The sequence below is a fragment of the Liolophura sinensis genome, chromosome 10, assembly GCF_032854445.1.
Source record: "Liolophura sinensis isolate JHLJ2023 chromosome 10, CUHK_Ljap_v2, whole genome shotgun sequence".
Taxonomy (NCBI): Eukaryota; Metazoa; Mollusca; class Polyplacophora; order Chitonida; family Chitonidae; genus Liolophura; species Liolophura sinensis.
Genome location: NC_088304.1, coordinates 23193812 through 23209845, shown reverse-complemented (window position 1 = coordinate 23209845; position 16034 = coordinate 23193812). Strand labels below are relative to the sequence as shown.

The window sequence follows — 16034 nt, the reverse complement described above, 5'->3', positions numbered from 1 at the left end:
CGCTGTCTTTGATCCTTACCTTACAGGTACTGTCAAAATGCCTCCCCTCGATGAGTGACAACCGCAAATGGAGCTCGGCAGGTGGGTTACAGCGATGACGTCATGTCAACACGCCGGGGTCAAGGTCAGACAGACGGGAGCTCATACCTTGCCAGGTAACACACGCACAAAAAAAAGACAGACTGCGAATAAAATTTCATTTAATTTGATTAGTGCGAAAGACTGGCGATTTCTACGTGGTTATATGTTGTGTTGTGGTGAATTATCGATGGGTTGGCCTTCCCAGTTCTCATGCAAACTTGGGAAACGAAAGCGTAAAAACGTGGATCAGAACATGTGGGATTTCCCGCCATATTTTTGTTTACCGCCACATGAGAACCGTCAGGACTCATTGAAAGCTGACGATAGTGTGTGAACGTATGTCGGATTATATGATGTAATATATTATCACAAATCTTGATTTCCAATAATTACTTATGGTATAGATGCTATTTCAAGAGGGAAACAATCTTGAAATGGGAACATCTTTTCTGTATGCCAATTCATCGTGTAGGAAATTGATATTAGACAGGTGACTTTGCGGCGCTCGAAAGGAGCGGAAGACGCAGGACTCGGAAAAGTGTACTACAACTACAACGAGGATAGAACATTTTGAAGAGGAGATCTTGGTGGGTTACAGCGATGGGCGACTTCCTGGAATATTCAGATCTAGTCCAGGAAATCAGGGGAGCGTTGGTAAGCCCATTCATCTGAAACATAGGCAAAGTTTGTGACAACAAACGACTGTGTCGGCCAATGTCCCTCTAATTTTATGCCTGTGTGATAAATGAATGAAAATTACAACAACAACATGTGGTTGTATCACACCCTACACTACAGGAAAGTAGACAGAACGTGTGGGGCAAGCTGCACCAGATGTTTTACCTTTTCGAGACTGATCGATTTTGAAAACATTGTGGAAAGTTTGGTTATGTAAATAAAACGATATATCATCTATTTGTGGAGTACAGAGATGATGTTTTTTTCTTCACAGAATCCAGGAAGGCTGAAATTGCAGAGCAATCTAGTGATATTTAAGAACATCAAAACGGGGAAAGTTGATCAATATAATCCCAATGACATTGAGTCCGTGACATGGATGAAGAGGGCTCGGGGTTATTGCCTCAAAGTGATGTTAGAGAATGGCACAATTCATCGTTACGATGGTCTCAAAGAAGGGGTAAGGCCTTGACTTTAAGTACATACACATAGATGTAGACAGTAAGCCAGATAACCTGATATTTTATGATCAAAGATCCATGAGCGCCCAGTATGCCACTTTTGCATTTCAGATGGCCGGTTAATGATTACATATTTATATATTACTCTGGTTTGATAATTGTCACAATTGTCATAATTGTGCACATGTTTGATTTCTGTCTTCTGTTGCAGGAATATGAAAAGCTGTCACAATTTGTGTCTAAATACTACAACACAACACTAGAAAAAAAAGACCTCTCAGTCAAGGGATGGAATTGGGGCGTGGCAGATTTTAAGGGTAGGTAGTTTCTGTCTTTCAGGGAGAACAATGCAACACTGCTATTGCATTAAGCTGCTGTAGTTTTCTTTAAGAAATATATGGTGCTCACTTGTAAAAATAGCAGTGAAAAATTCAAAATCCTGATGGCTCCAAGTCAAAAAATGGTTTAAATTCTATAACAAAATTCCGGATTAAAGTTTGGTTTTTCTGGTTGTGAAAGTTTTCTGATGAAACTTGATGGCAAAACTTTGGGCAGAATTTTTAGGCTGTTGTAAAGGATTTGCAAATCATTCCTAATTTCTGTTAAAATATGAATTACTTTGCCGTTTGAAGATAATAAATTTTCATTAGTGTATCAGTTATAAAGTTTTGTTTTTCTACCATATTTTAGGAAACTCCCTGTCGTTCAATGTTGACAAGAAGACTGCTTTCGAGGTTCCTCTTGGCAACGTCTCTCACAGTACGACAGCCAAGAACGAGGTGACCCTGGAGTTCCATCAGAACGATGATGCTGCCGTGTCCCTGATGGAGATGCGCTTCTTTATCCCTACAGACAGCACCCAACCTGACAAAGACACAGTGCAGGTGAGAAAGTTGACCTGTCTCTGTGGTGATGCTTGTCTTTGGTCAGTCAAGTGTTGCCACGCAGTATGATCGAAATAATTTTGAAATCAACTAAAAGCCTGAAGAAAAACAAACTATAATGATTTGAAAAATCTGTGTCATCATCTTCTTTGTTTTATTCTTATACCTGTACATATACGTTTAAAGCCTAGGAGAACATCTTCTTAAAAAAGAAATTTATATAGAAATTAAAAGAAGCAATAACGCTATATGACTCATTTTTGAGGATTTTTTGTAAATGGACCTGCATGGTGTGTTAACAGGAATTTTACAACAATGTGATAGCTAAAGCAGACATCATCCAGGCCACGGGAGAGTCCATTGCTGCCTTCAGTGAAGTCCAGTGTCTCACTCCAAGGTTTGTGCTGCTTTTTGGGTAACACCCCACGATCAGACGGATTCGATAGATCTGTGATAAAAAGGTTAAAAGACAGAAAGAAAATTTTTCAGTTTGCAGAGCAAGTTTTATTTCAATTGAACTTAACTCTAACCCAAAACAATGGTGACCAATTACAAGTACAACATTAAACCCCAAGCACTCACTAGCACTCACCAATGAAATAAATAATCCGAGATTCAGATTACTCAAACCATCATTCACTGTTTTGTCTGTGTTTTGCAGAGGCCGTTACGATATCAAGATATATCCAACATTCCTACAGCTTCATGGCAAAACCTTTGACTACAAAATCCCATATACGACAGTGCTGCGTCTCTTCCTTTTGCCACATAAAGATGGCCGGCAGATGTTTTTTGTGGTGAGTTGTCTCCCTCAGTCTGTTGTGTTATTATTCTGCTTGTGTTCATTTATCAGTGTTACTAACAATTAATGAGACTTGCTTAAATTTATTGTGACTTATTGGAATTGAAGGATTTGTCCATTTTAGAAGCTGAAAGCCAGATAGACATTAATGTTAACAGTTTTAAAATGTTTAAGATATTTTAAATTATTTTGATTAATAACTGTTTATTTATTATCATTTCGGAATTTTAAAAACCACTTTAGTAGTCCACAGATCGATAAAGTTCTAAAAGTATAATATTATGCTTTTTAAAAGGTGGTATATATAATGTATTTATGATGTCTTCCTATTTAAAATTGTCATTAAAGTCCAGTCTGTGGTCTAGTAGATGAAGGTGGTTATATATCACTGGCTAGGATACATCGTGCGCAGGTTTAAAACAGTTGCAGGCCACTTGAAATTCCCACACCCATAAAACTGACTGCCATTGTATAAGTAAAAAAGTTTTCAGTTATTGAGTATGATATTGAACAACTATAAAATAAATTAATTAAGATACAGACCAATCCATAATCATCTGTATGTGGTACATTAAAATCTGTTCAGGTTTAAACTGTTGATCACACCATTTTGATTGGTTTTCAGATGAGTTTAGATCCACCAATCAAACAGGGCCAGACGCGTTATCATTTCTTGATTAGTTTGTTCAATAAAGAGGATGAGATGACGATAGAACTGGGATTGTCAGAGTGAGTGTTTTTTTGATCACCTGATGTTTCTTTTTTTTTTTTTGCCTACCTAATTTTTGTTTTTACACCCATCTGATGGTTAGGGTTTAATTGTGTCTTCAGCGCCTGATATTTTTTTGTTATTACTATGTGCCTTTGTGGGTTTGGGTTCACACCAAATTCGATCATATGGCATCAGTTAGAAAGCTGTCCTAGGCTAGAATATATTATGTTTTCAGGCATAGAGCAAAGTGTGTCATAGTTCCAGACTCTTGACAATTACACCACAAGGTGTCTGTGGAACTGCTGTGTGGATCTCTCTGTGTAAACCATGAACAATTTTGCTCCTTGTAGCAGTTGTTTGTACTCAAAAAGTTCCAAAAAATTTTTAATTACCCAGGTGATACCAATTTTATTTTGTGCTTTGCAGGGGACAGGGCGCTAAAAAATCTAAAAAGATCATAAAAATTGAAAATTCGCCGTTTTATTTTGTCTTATTTTATTTTGTCTTATTTTATTTTTGATCACATAAATATGTCTTCAAGAAGATCAGTAGCTGGGACAGTCCATGTTCCCTCAGATTCAAGAATTTTTCTGTTTTGATTTTTGTTTTTATACCCTATGACGACATTGAAAAATGTTTCATTTTGCCTGTAAACAAAAACTTAATATTTGTTTTAGCAAGAGTAGGAGAAAAAAACTTCTGCAATTTCTCAGAAAAAATTTTTGCTATATATATATATATATATATATATATGTGACTCGCATATGAAATTGGAATTTAGCGGATAAAACAATGGGAAAATACAACTGTATTTCAGCATAACTACAGTCTGATTAATATGAAACACTGATTTTATATTGTGAGAATTTGTAATTTTTGTGAGGATTTACTCTTCAAATTGCAGGGAGGAGTTGAAGGAAAAGTATGATGGTAAATTGACACAGGAGATGTCTGGTCTGGAGTATGAAGTCATTAGTCGCGTGTTCAAAGCAGTCGTTAATCGCAAAATTACCGTACCAGGTGGCTTTACCAGGTGAGTAGTTAAACATTAGTTCTCTAGGTACATTTAATAAGTAACTAAAAAAAAAAACAAAAACCAGACACAGCAGATTATCAGTTTCGGCTGAAATACTAGTGTGCTGCTCTAATCTTCGCATTATCTTATCCTCCCTGTTTGATAAGTTTTTGCAAAGGAGATCACAGAAAAAGGTGAAGTTTAAATATTTAGTATATTGACATGATATATATTTGTAATTTTAAAAAAAATATTTAGACCAATGTTTCATTTCACTGGTTAGATATTTATGTGTGATGTTTAGGTAAGTGTACAATTAACCTTGACCTCTACTTGGAGTTCATCTCTAATTGATTTTGACCTCTAGTTGACCTTGACCTTTGTTCCCAGCCATCAAGGTCACCAGTGTATCAACTGTTCCTACAAAGCAGCCACAGGTCTGCTGTACCCTCTGGAGAGAGGGTTTATTTTTGTACACAAGCCACCCATGCACATCCGATTTGACGAGATAGCTGCTGTCAACTTTGCCAGAAGTGCAGGCAGCACAAGATCATTTGATTTCGACGTGGAAACCAAATCAGGGACAGTGTACACCTTTGTGGGAATTGAAAAGTAAGTATTTGGATTATTCATTGTGATACAGAGCTTTGACCCACTGTGTGTTAAATCAACGACGTCACATGACAAAGGGACATAATGTCCTAATGGTGTAACTCGAAATTCTCATGTTGGTATTACAGTGATCAGAATTGGTTTCTTCCTTACAGGAAATTCTACCATGGCTTAAAATCAAGTGTGATATGAAATTATCTTTGTAAATGTTTGTGACAAACTAGATTTCTGACCATACTCAGTGGTAAATGTGTTGGTTTTCAGAGATGAGTACGGTAAACTGTATGACTTCGTATCCCAGAAGAAGCTTCGGGTCAAGAATATCGGAGGTATGAGTTCAAAGGTAAGTCATTAATGTTGTGAAACCCCCAGACCTTGAAACTTACTTCCAGTTTCAGTCATTCGTTAAAGTTGGCTGTTTCATGTTTTTGAGCATGCGGGTCATTGCCCATTGGATTTACCTGTTTATTTGGCACTGCAAAGCACAAAACTATTTTAACTATTATGTAATACGAAAAATATTTCTATGATTAATGTACTCATGTTGCCGGCTTATAAGAGTTCTATTTAACCCATAAAGGCGTTTCGGAAGGTTTGATAATATTGTACTGGAAAATATAAGTTTCAAGACCAAAAGTAATATTTAATAACCTTTATTAGCGTGTACGCTTTTTACCTCATTGATACCTCTAGACAAGCTCAACCACAGGACCTGTGTAACGCCTGTGAGCTTGTTTAGGGTTAGCCTCATGCCTGATGTCCTTCCACGGACCTATAATCAGCAGGTGTCAGTAAAATTGTTTCAGGTTCGCTAGGATCATGTTTTTCATACTTTGGATAAAGAGAATGCATGTGTATAAGTATAATAGACAGTTTTTGTGTTTTCTGACATCACTTCCTGTCTCATCACTGTGACCTTAGTGTCGTGCCATTGGGGGACCTTGAAGTAGAGAGTGGCACATGCGCTGTACAGACTATCCCTGCAACTGCCCTGCAAAAAATGCACTTTCTTGGGAAATTTTAAGCGAAGTGTATAGGTGTATTGTATTGTTTTCTTTTCGTTTCATCGGTCTGTTTTGTATTGCCTTGAGCAGAAGCAGGTTGATGATGATGACATGCAGGGCAGTGATGTGGAAGATGAACATGATGCTTATCTGGAGAGGATGAAGAGAGAGGGAAGGGAGAGGGAAGACGATGGTGGAGATGATGATGAAGACAGTGATAGCTCAGGTGAGTGAGGACAGCAGTGTTTATCTGGAGAGGATGAAGAGAGAGGGAAGGGAGAGGGAAGACGATGGTGGAGATGATGATGAAGACAGTGATAGCTCAGGTGAGTGAGGACAGCAGTGTTTATCTGGAGAGGATGAAGAGAGAGGGAAGGGAGAGGGAAGATGATGGTGGAGATGATGATGAAGACAGTGATAGCTCAGGTGAGTGAGGACAGCAGTATTTATCTGGAGAGGATGAAGAGAGAGGGAAGGGAGAGGGAAGACGATGGCGGAGATGATGATGAAGACAGTGATAGCTCAGGTGAGTGAGGACAGCAGTATTTATCTGGAGAGGATGAAGGGAGAGGGAAGGGAGAGGGAAGACGATGGTGGAGATGATGATGAAGACAGTGATAGCTCAGGTGAGTGAGGACAGCAGTGTTTATCTGGAGAGGATGAAGAGAGAGGGAAGACGATGGTCTAAATGATGATGAAGACAGTGATAGCTCAGGTGAGTGAGGACAGCAGTGTTTATCTGGAGAGGATGAAGAGAGAGGGAAGGGAGAGGGAAGACGATGGTGGAGATGATGATGAAGACAGTGATAGCTCAGGTAAGTGAGGACAGCAGTGTTCGTGACAGTAAGCAGTAGATGACCCGTGTGGGTCCCCTTGAGGAGTCTTAAATTTCATTGGAAACCGCTTGTGGTTTTAGTATATTGATTACATTAAACCTGTTACTATAATTCTGATGTATTCTCACAAAAGAAGATCAAGGAACTGGGAGGGGGAGGCAATAATACACCAGGTATTTATAATTTTGGTTTTGTTTCTTCTGTCAGCAGTATCTTCTTGTTTACTTTTTTCATTTGCTATACATCTGTCTGCCAGCAACCTGCGGATGGTCGTGGGTTTTCCTTGGGCTGGGTCTAGTTTCCTCCCACCATAATGCTGGCCACTGTCAATTAAATAAAATATTCGGCATAAAACATCATTGACATTAAAAAAGAAATAAACTAAGCGGAGACACAAAGTTGGTTATTAATGTATTTTTCTTCATGGTGTTTCATACACCTTGGCAGTTTGTAGTCTTTTGATAATAATATATCGGGATGAACTGATTTGTCTTCTGTCTTTCTCAGATGAATCCTTCAACCCAGGAGAGAGTGGCAGTGAAGTTCCAGAAGAGTAAGTCCTGTTGTTTTCTGTGTTGTTGTTGTTGTTCTGTGTGTGCATAATAGCCTTTGCAAGCCTGGAGCCAGCTTTAAGTGATATGTGTGGCTGTGACATGGAGTCTGTGCTGGAATTTTGTACGTTGTAGCGTATCACATCATCGTAGCTGAGATTGTGGCCTACATTCACAAAGCATTGTACATGCAGATGTTTTTGTTTTATTTTTTGGTAACTCTGAGGCTGTGAGGCAAACCATATCATATGCAAGAAGAAAAAAAAAAGACATTGCTAGAAATTTATTTGAATTATGCAAGTTCTGCGAAAGTGCCCCCTGGCCTGGATGACAAAGCACAGCCCCTATCATAATTTTGTTTAAAGTGTACAGATAACCAGGACCAGCGTATAGTTGTGTGTGTTTCCCCCGGTCTCATACATGGGAAGGTCTCGCAGCAACCTGCTGATGGTCGCTGGTTTCCCCTAGGTCCTGACTGGTTTCCTCTCACCACAATGCAAGCTGTCATCATATAAGTGAGATACTCTTGAGTACAGCGTAAAACAATAGCCAGTAAATGAATATATCCATGGCACTTTAGAAGCGGAGAACTGTCTACTGTAGAAGATAATGGTAACACAATTTTTATAACTGTTTAATTAGCCAAATTACCTCAGTCATGATCTGATCGAAGTATTTTTAAAACCCTAATTCCTCAACCTTTTCGCATATGAAAGAGCAACTTCCAGAGCAGTTTATACATTCTATAATTTGATTTTGGAGACGAAACTACAATGGTTATATTGACCATTTTTAGGGCTTCATAAATTAATTTCATCAGTCTACGCAGAATAATACCTTCAAGATAAGCTTGAATAAATACCTTGCAAACATGCGAAAGGTTGAAGAATTACAGTAATAAGATGAGCTAGTCCAATGCGTACAAGGATGCTGACAGCTTTTGTGGTGTCATTCAGGTACGACAGTAATCCATCCACAACCAGTGAATCGGACGATGAAAGCGACGAAGGATCGGAAGAAGGAGAAAAGAAAAAAGAGAAGAAGGAAAAGAAAGAAAAGAAGAAATCTAGAAGTGCCAAAACAGTGGTGAGTAACATTCCAGGGAGTGGATAATCCATGCTGGGTTTAAAGTGTTGTTTTGAAGTGTACTGACTTATAAGGGGGTTGGGATGTAGAATTGGGAGGAAACATTCTAAATCTAACAGTTTTGCGCAACATGAATGTTGTTTTCTTCCCAGAGTGCTCTGTGTTATAGTCTTACTCTCTGTCTTTCTAGACGAGATATGCCGGGTTCAGCCCTGAGGCTGTGTTAGTCCGAGTTTGTGAATCTGGACGCTCCCTCTTCTGGTAACGTGTCTTAGGATACGCTGCTGTCTTTTGCATGGTGTTGCAATGAGGCAGCTCCATGGACATGATTGAGTTGGGACTGGTCTGCTAATATGTGACACAGTTGGGATGTTAAACATGGTCAAACAAGCAAACTTTGGGACAAAAAGTCCCTTGGGAAGCTTCTGTATTGAGGTCTGGCTCGCATCTAGGGATGTGACTCAGTGGCGGACAACTTTGGTCGTGAGATATACAAGTGCCTTGAGGGTACTTTCCACTGTCTGATATTTCTTAAAGACTAGCTCTCTTCCACTTTTTTAACACAAAAGTTTGTATCTGACATCTGTGAAAAGTTTATCAGAAACTTAACAAAGGTTGATGGTTTGTTCTGGGCACTCTTTTTTTTCTTGTAACCAAAGGACAGACTTTTATAGCATCTAAGCAACTGTCATGTAACTAAATATTGTTGCCTTCTGTTACAGCCTGAAGGCAGGAAGAAAAGAGCTAAGAAGAACAAAGGTGACAAGGATCCGAATCGTCCCAAGAGGCCGCAGTCTGCATACTTCCTTTGGCTGAATGAAAACCGAGAGAAAATCAAGAAAGAAAACCCCGGCATTACCATCACAGAGATCTCCAAGAAAGCAGGGGAAATGTGGAAAGAAATTACTGATAAAACTGTAAGTATTAATAAACAAAACAGCAGGTTGTGTAGTCCATGCTTTCCATCATTCTGTTCCATGTATTCCATCATTCTGTTCCATGCTTTCCATCATTCTGTTCCATGCTTTCCATCATTCTGTTCCATGCTTTCCCTCATTCTGTTCCATGCTTTCCATCATTCTGTTCCATGTATTCCATCATACTGTTCCATGCTTTCCATCATTCTGTTTCATGCTTTCCATCATTCTGTTCCATGCTTTCCCTCATTCTGTTCCATGCTTTCCCTCATTCTGTTCCATGCTTTCCATCATTCTATTCCATGCTTTCTATCATTCTGTTCCATGTATTTCATCATCATTCTGTTCCATGCTTTCCATCATTCTGTTCCATGTATTCCATCATTCTGTTCCATGTATTCCATCATTCCGTTCCATCTGGTTGAAATTTTTGGAAAACTCCAGAATGGGGTTCTCCAGCCTTATACAAAAGGAGGCAAATTTTGTAACTTATAAAACAGCCGTGCCCTCCGACTACTTACATGTAAATAAACGTGCAACTGATTTCCGTACCAACATGTGGTCTCGGTGGCCAAGGGGGTTAGCATGTCAGCACGGCGCAGTGACTAGGAACCTCTCACCAGTGCTGATGCGGTGAGTTCATGTCCACCTGATGCTGGCTTCCTCTCTGGCCAGCATCTCTGGTATGTGAGAAGATGTGACAACAACCTGCCGATTGTCGTGTGTTTCCACCAGTTTCTGCCCGGTTTCCTCCCACCATAATGCTCACCGCAGCTGTAGAAGTGAAATATTCTTGAGTACGGCGTAAAACACCAATCAGATAAATAAGTAAACATATTCATTTGTCTCATTCAAAAAGCAACAGCCTTTAGCAGAAGGAGCGGGGCGTCTGGCTCAGTTGGTTAGCATGCTAGCACAGCGTAATGACCCAGAAGCCTGTCACCAATGCGGTTGCTGTGAGCTCAAGTCCAGCTCATGCTGGCTTCCTCTCCAGCCATATGTGGGAAGGTCTGCCAGTAACCTGCAGATGGCTGTGGCTTTCCCCCGGGCTCTGCTCGGTTTCGACCCACCGTAATGCTGGCTGTCGTCGTATAAGTGAAATATTCTTGAGTACAGCGTAAAACACCAGTCAAATAAATAAATAAATAACAGAAGAAACCTCCAGGCTTTGCTGAACTGATCCCGTCTGGATTCAGGAAAGTGCCAAAAAAGCTTGACTTTATATGAATAAGCCAGCAGGAGTGGCGTCCTCTTTGAAGGAGGAGTTAACAATCTCAAGTGGTTGGTTGTTTAATTGATTTTGAATTTACAACGTTAGATTTGTCTCTGTTTTAGAAATGGGAGAAGTTGGCTGAGGTGGCAAAGGAAGAGTATAAGGTGGCCATGGAGGAGTACAATCAGAGGAAAGCTGAGGAGGGCAGCGATGCAGAGGAAGCCAGGTAAGATAGAATGGCGGGGAATTGGGCTGAGGGAGGCCGGGGAATAGGGCTGAGAGAGGCTGAGGACTTGGGCTGAGGGAGGCCGGGGAATTGGGCTGAGGGAGCCCAGGGAATTGGGCTGAGGGAGGCCGGGGAATTGGGCTGAGGGAGGCTGAGGAATTGGGCTGAGAGAGGCCGGGAAATTAGGCTGAGGGAGGCTGAGGAATTGGGCTGAGAGAGGCCGGGGAATTGTTCTGATGGCCGGGGAATGGGGCTGAGGGAGGCTGAGGAATTGGGCTGAGGGAGGCCGGGGAATTGTTCTGATGGCCGGGGAATGGGGCTGAGGGAGGCTGAGGAATTGGGCTGAGAGAGGCCGGGGAATTGTTCTGATGGCCGGGGAATTGTTCTGATGGCCGGGGAATGGGGCTGAGGGAGGCTGAGGAATTGGGCTGAGGGAGGCCGGGGAATTGGGCTGAGAGAGGCCGGGGAATGGGGCTGAGGGAGGCCGGGGAATAGGGCTGAGGGAGGCCAGAGAATGGGGCTGAGGGAGGCCAGAGAATGGGGCTGAGAGAGGCCGGGGAATGGGGCTGAGGGAGGGCCGGGGAATGGGGCTGAGGGAGGCCAGAGAATGGGGCTGAGAGAGGTCGGGGAATGGGGCTGAGGGAGGGCCGGGGAATTGGGCTGAGAGAGGCCGGGGAATGGGGCTGGGAGAGGCCGGGGAACAGGGCTGAGGGAGGCCAGAGAATGGGGCTGAGAGAGGCCGGGGAATTGTTCTGATGGCCGGGGAATGGGGCTGAGGGAGGCCGGGGAATAGGGCTGAGAGAGGCCAGAGAATGGGGTTGAGGGAGGCCGGGGAATAGGGCTGAGGGAGGCCGGGGAATAGGGCTGAGGGAGGCCAGAGAATGGGGCTGAGAGACGCCGGGGAATTGGGCTGAGGGAGGCCAGAGAATGGGGCTGAGAGAGGCCGGGGAATTGTTCTGATGGCCAGGGAATGGGGCTGAGGGAGGCTGGGGAATAGGGCTGAGAGAGGCCAGAGAATGGGGCTGAGGGAGGCCGGGGAATAGGGCTGAGGGAGGCCAGAGAATGGGGCTGAGAGAGGCCGGGGAATAGGGCTGAGGGAGGCCAGAGAATGGGGCTGAGGGAGGCCAGAGCATACGGTTGAGGGAGTCCGGGGAATGGGGTTGAGTTAGACCAGGTAATGAGGCTGAGGGAGACCAGGTAATGAGGCTGAAGGAGGCCAGGAATGGGGCTGAGGGAGGCCAGACCGCAGGGCTAGGGAACGGGGCCGAGGGAGTCCGGGGAATGGGGCTGAGTTAGACCAGGTAATGAGGCTGAGGGAGGCCAGGTAATGAGGCTGAGGGAGGCCAGGTAATGAGGCTGAGGGAGGTCAGGAATGGGACTGAGGGGGGCCAGACAACAGGGCTAGGGAACAGGGCTGAGGGAGGCCAGGAATGGGAGTGAGGGGGGCCAGACAACAGGGCTGAGGGAGGCCATGGAACGGAGCTAAGGGAGGCCAGGGAACGGAGCTAAGGGAGGCCACGGAACGGAGCTGAGAGAGACCAGAGAATGGGACAAAGAGAGGCTGGGAAGGGGGCTGAGGAAGGCCAGACAACAGGGCTAGGGAATGGGGCGGAGGGAGGCCAGGGAACGGAGCTAAGGGAGGCAAGGGAACGAGGCTGAGAGCCCCAGGGAATGGGGCTGAGGAACCCCAGGAAATGGGGCTGAGAGAGACCAGCAAATGGGACTGAGGGAGGCCAGGCTGAGGATGTTTCTTTAAGAAACCAGGCAACTGATGGACAGTAGTAACCAGTTTTAACAGGCATGGCATCTTGCATAAAGTTCCAATCAGGAACAGAGGTCACTTGTGAACTTCATGGAGCCTTTAGTAAATGGCAAATTGACGGCTAGCTAAACTTCTAGAGGTCCATTTCAGTGTAAAAATCCAGCATTGTCTGCTTGCTGCCAGTATATGTTAAAATTTGTGTCTGTATGTCTGTACCAGGAATTTTAAATTGTTTCAACCAGACTAAATAAAAAATTTGTTGCTGTTTTCAGCAGTGGGAAGAAGAGTCCTAAAAAGAAGGCGGGCAGCCCCAAGAAGGAGAGTAAGGCAGGGTCTGGCCAGGATTACAAGAGTAAAGAATTCATCAGTTCTGACTCTAGTTCCTCTGAGGACAAACCACTCAAGAAAAAGACCAAGAAAGACGAGAAATCCGAGAAGAAGAGTGCCAAGAAGGAGGAAGAAAGTGGAGAAGAGAGCGAAGTCGGAGAGGTGAGATGGGTGGAGAGTTTTACAGATTTAGGCTCTGTCCTGATGTCACCTTTAAAATTTGGGATCAGATCCTTCATTTTTGTTTGTGTTCTAGTGACGGCTCTGCCAGTGAGAATTGTTGGGTCTGTACACAAAAGAGTGATAGAGGTTACGTTCAGAATCACAAGCAGTTAACAAAAGTTCTGCTTGGGAGAGTGGCCTCTCGTGAAATTTGAGAGGTGATATGCATCAAACTTTGTTGGAGTGGGATTTATGAATGTATGATATCAAGTTTTGTACAAGTATCCTTAACATTATTGAACATGGCATGACATCAGTTCCAAATATTACTGAAAGAATGGACTTTATGGAGAAGACCATGCCAGATTTTATTGGTTTTTGTTCTTTACCTTATGATTGTTTACCTTGACAATATTTGTTTTGCCTTTCTGTTCGCAGTTACCTGATGAGGAAGAAATTCTTAGTTCTCCACCAGCGTCCTCAGAATCAGGATCTGACGAATGATTCACCTGGACTCCCTTTATGCAGCAGCCATTTTAAAGGGAGGTCACTCTGATGGACATTGTCATGGAAGGGAGGTCACTCTCAACTCATGTAATAAATGGGAGCTAACTCTTTCAAATCTGTTGTCCCCTTCCCATGAAGCGAGCACTTATTTCAAAAGACATGTCTGTATCCCAGAATATAGGCCTACGATAAAACCCGAATTATGACACAATGAATCACCAGTATTTGCTGACTCAATTATTCAAGAAATTCTTGATCATCAGCTGTGATACTAGTTAGCAAGCTAAATATTCAAACAAATTTTGGCTATTGCTGTGTTTAGAATAAACAAACGCCTAATTTGTTGTGAAATTGCAAGAACATTCATTTGTGGGTCTAAGCTTTCAGTGTTGTGAAGTATTAACTTACATCAACAGAACCATTTAAGTGAATAATTTTAGTATACCCAGGAATACATTCTGTTATAGTTCATATTGTCCCACAGTAAGGCAGCGGCATCCTGCCACAGAGGAATGGAGTTGTGTAGTGTCATACTCCTCACAGCGTGCGTGCTGCTCTTTACGCTTTGCTTTGCATCTCTGCTACCATAAGCTTGACCTTTGGTGCCCGTCTGACACTTGTAAGCTTGTTTAGGCTTAGCCTCACTGGCGGTGTCCTCCTGTGAAACTATTTAATCAGCATTCGTCAATAAATTTGTTTCATGTGTTGGTTAAAATCGTAGCATGCATACTTTAAAAGAGAATGCATGACTTTAAAGAATGATTAGAAACCAAGGACGGAGACATTGTTTTCTGACATCACTTCTCGTCTCCTTATTGGGTTGAGGGAGGGTATGGGAATGTCTGTTTCGACGCATAGATTCATCATAGTGACTTCGGCGCTTAAGATTTCGGTACAAAATTTGCAAGTAGAGGCTGTGGTATAAAGTGAACATACAGAGTAATACATGGTCTGTAAGGAGTATGGTGTAATTGAGGAATTTAGTATCACTGAACTAACGAATACGGAAATGGAACAGGGAACAGACTGATTGTATAAAGACGTACTTTAGAAACTTCATAAATACATATACGTAGTGTACTAATGGCATTTTGAGACTGGTTACAGAGTTTTGTCTTGGAATTGACAAAATTAATAATTACCCTGTTTTCTATGAATAGTGGGGGCCTCCCTGGCTCAGTTGGTTAGCGCGCTAGCGCAGCGTAATGACCCCAGGAGTCTCTCATCAATGCAGTCCCTTTGAGTTCAAGTCCAGCTCCTGCTGTCTTCCTCTCTGGCCGTACGTGGGAAGGTCTGGCAGGAACCTGCAGATGGTCGTGGGTTTCCCCCGAGCTCTCTCCAGTTTCCACCCACCATAGTGCTGTCCGCCGTCGTATAAGTGAAATATTCTTGAGTACGGCATAAAATACCAATCAAATAAATAAATAAATGTATGAATAGGGAATTACCCATCCTGCACTAATGGGAGACTCGAGGACCAGTTACAAAGAAGGACCAGATGACAGTAGACTTTTTCTTTTGTGACGTTGCAGTGCATGTGTACTTCATATATGTTTTATGAGCAAACGTACAGTGTAATTGTGACCCAATAGAGGAAAGAACAGATGAGGTCACAGCTTTCAACTGTCTTGATAAAGACGTGAAGGACTTTAACGAGTTCCCCGTTGATGCAGTATTCAGTATATTTCGGATTTTGTGGAATAGAATTTCTGACCATTTCACAACAGCTTGAATTTGTGATTGAAATATCTTCAGTTATTAAACCTTTATGAATGCTGAGCTCGTGTAGATTGGTGCTTGAAATATAGAAATATTGAAAAAAGAAAGTAAAAATGTTCGTCTGTGACAAAGTTGCTGGGCCTTACCGGAGTCTGAGAGTTTTATTGATCATAGAAGGGTGTTTTGAGGTGTGTTTGGAAGGTAAAATGATATCCACATGGAAAAAGGCAAATTTCAGAAGCATAAATAAATGATCTTGGACTTCTAAATATGCTCTACACACACCAGGCATGAGATTTGTCCTCTTTTTGAAGGAATTCCTCTCTCATTGTTACTTTACCTGCGCATTATGTTCATATTCATTGTAAATATCTTGCAATCTTCTTAGTTCTAAGGCATTATTAACCATCGAATAAATATATTAAATCGTACTTACATCGGTACAGTGTGATGTTTCTGTATATTTATTGCGTTGTAAT

General features: G+C 42.3%; 2 protein-coding genes across 4 annotated transcripts in view; one reads left to right on the top strand and one right to left on the bottom strand.

Annotated features, from left to right (window-relative positions):
• The window catches only part of LOC135477250 (uncharacterized), a 38324-nt gene extending 38269 nt beyond the window's left edge, over positions 1-55 (bottom strand). For both annotated transcript variants that reach the window (XM_064757432.1, XM_064757433.1), the window contains exon 1: positions 20-55. The gene's annotated coding sequence lies outside the window, so the exon portion shown is untranslated. The remainder of the gene's footprint in view (positions 1-19) is intronic.
• A 535-nt stretch (positions 56-590) lies between these two features.
• On the top strand, positions 591-15653 carry LOC135477251 (FACT complex subunit SSRP1-like). Of its 2 annotated transcripts, none has more exons than XM_064757436.1 (17): positions 591-735; positions 1034-1219; positions 1432-1537; positions 1911-2104; positions 2407-2501; positions 2766-2901; positions 3532-3635; positions 4523-4651; positions 5024-5245; positions 5510-5588; positions 6340-6475; positions 7593-7638; positions 8593-8722; positions 9445-9639; positions 10975-11078; positions 13116-13329; positions 13768-15653. In XM_064757436.1, exons 1-17 carry the CDS (start codon positions 682-684, stop codon positions 13831-13833), a joined length of 2196 nt encoding a protein of 731 aa, XP_064613506.1. In that variant the 5' UTR covers positions 591-681; the 3' UTR covers positions 13834-15653. The 2 variants fall into 2 exon arrangements, with proteins under 2 accessions (XP_064613506.1, XP_064613505.1); XM_064757435.1 differs by having other exon boundaries at positions 13113-13329.
• The last annotated feature ends 381 nt before the right edge of the window (positions 15654-16034 follow it).

Coding starts and splice junctions, on each gene's coding strand:
- LOC135477251 (XM_064757435.1), top strand. CDS start 682: ATGGGCGACTTCCTGGAATATTCAGATCTAGTCCAGGAAATCAGGGGA. Junction 2,902..3,531: donor GCCGGCAGATGTTTTTTGTG/GTGAGTTGTCTC, acceptor ATTGGTTTTCAG/ATGAGTTTAGATCCACCAAT. Junction 7,639..8,592: donor GGCAGTGAAGTTCCAGAAGA/GTAAGTCCTGTT, acceptor GGTGTCATTCAG/GTACGACAGTAATCCATCCA.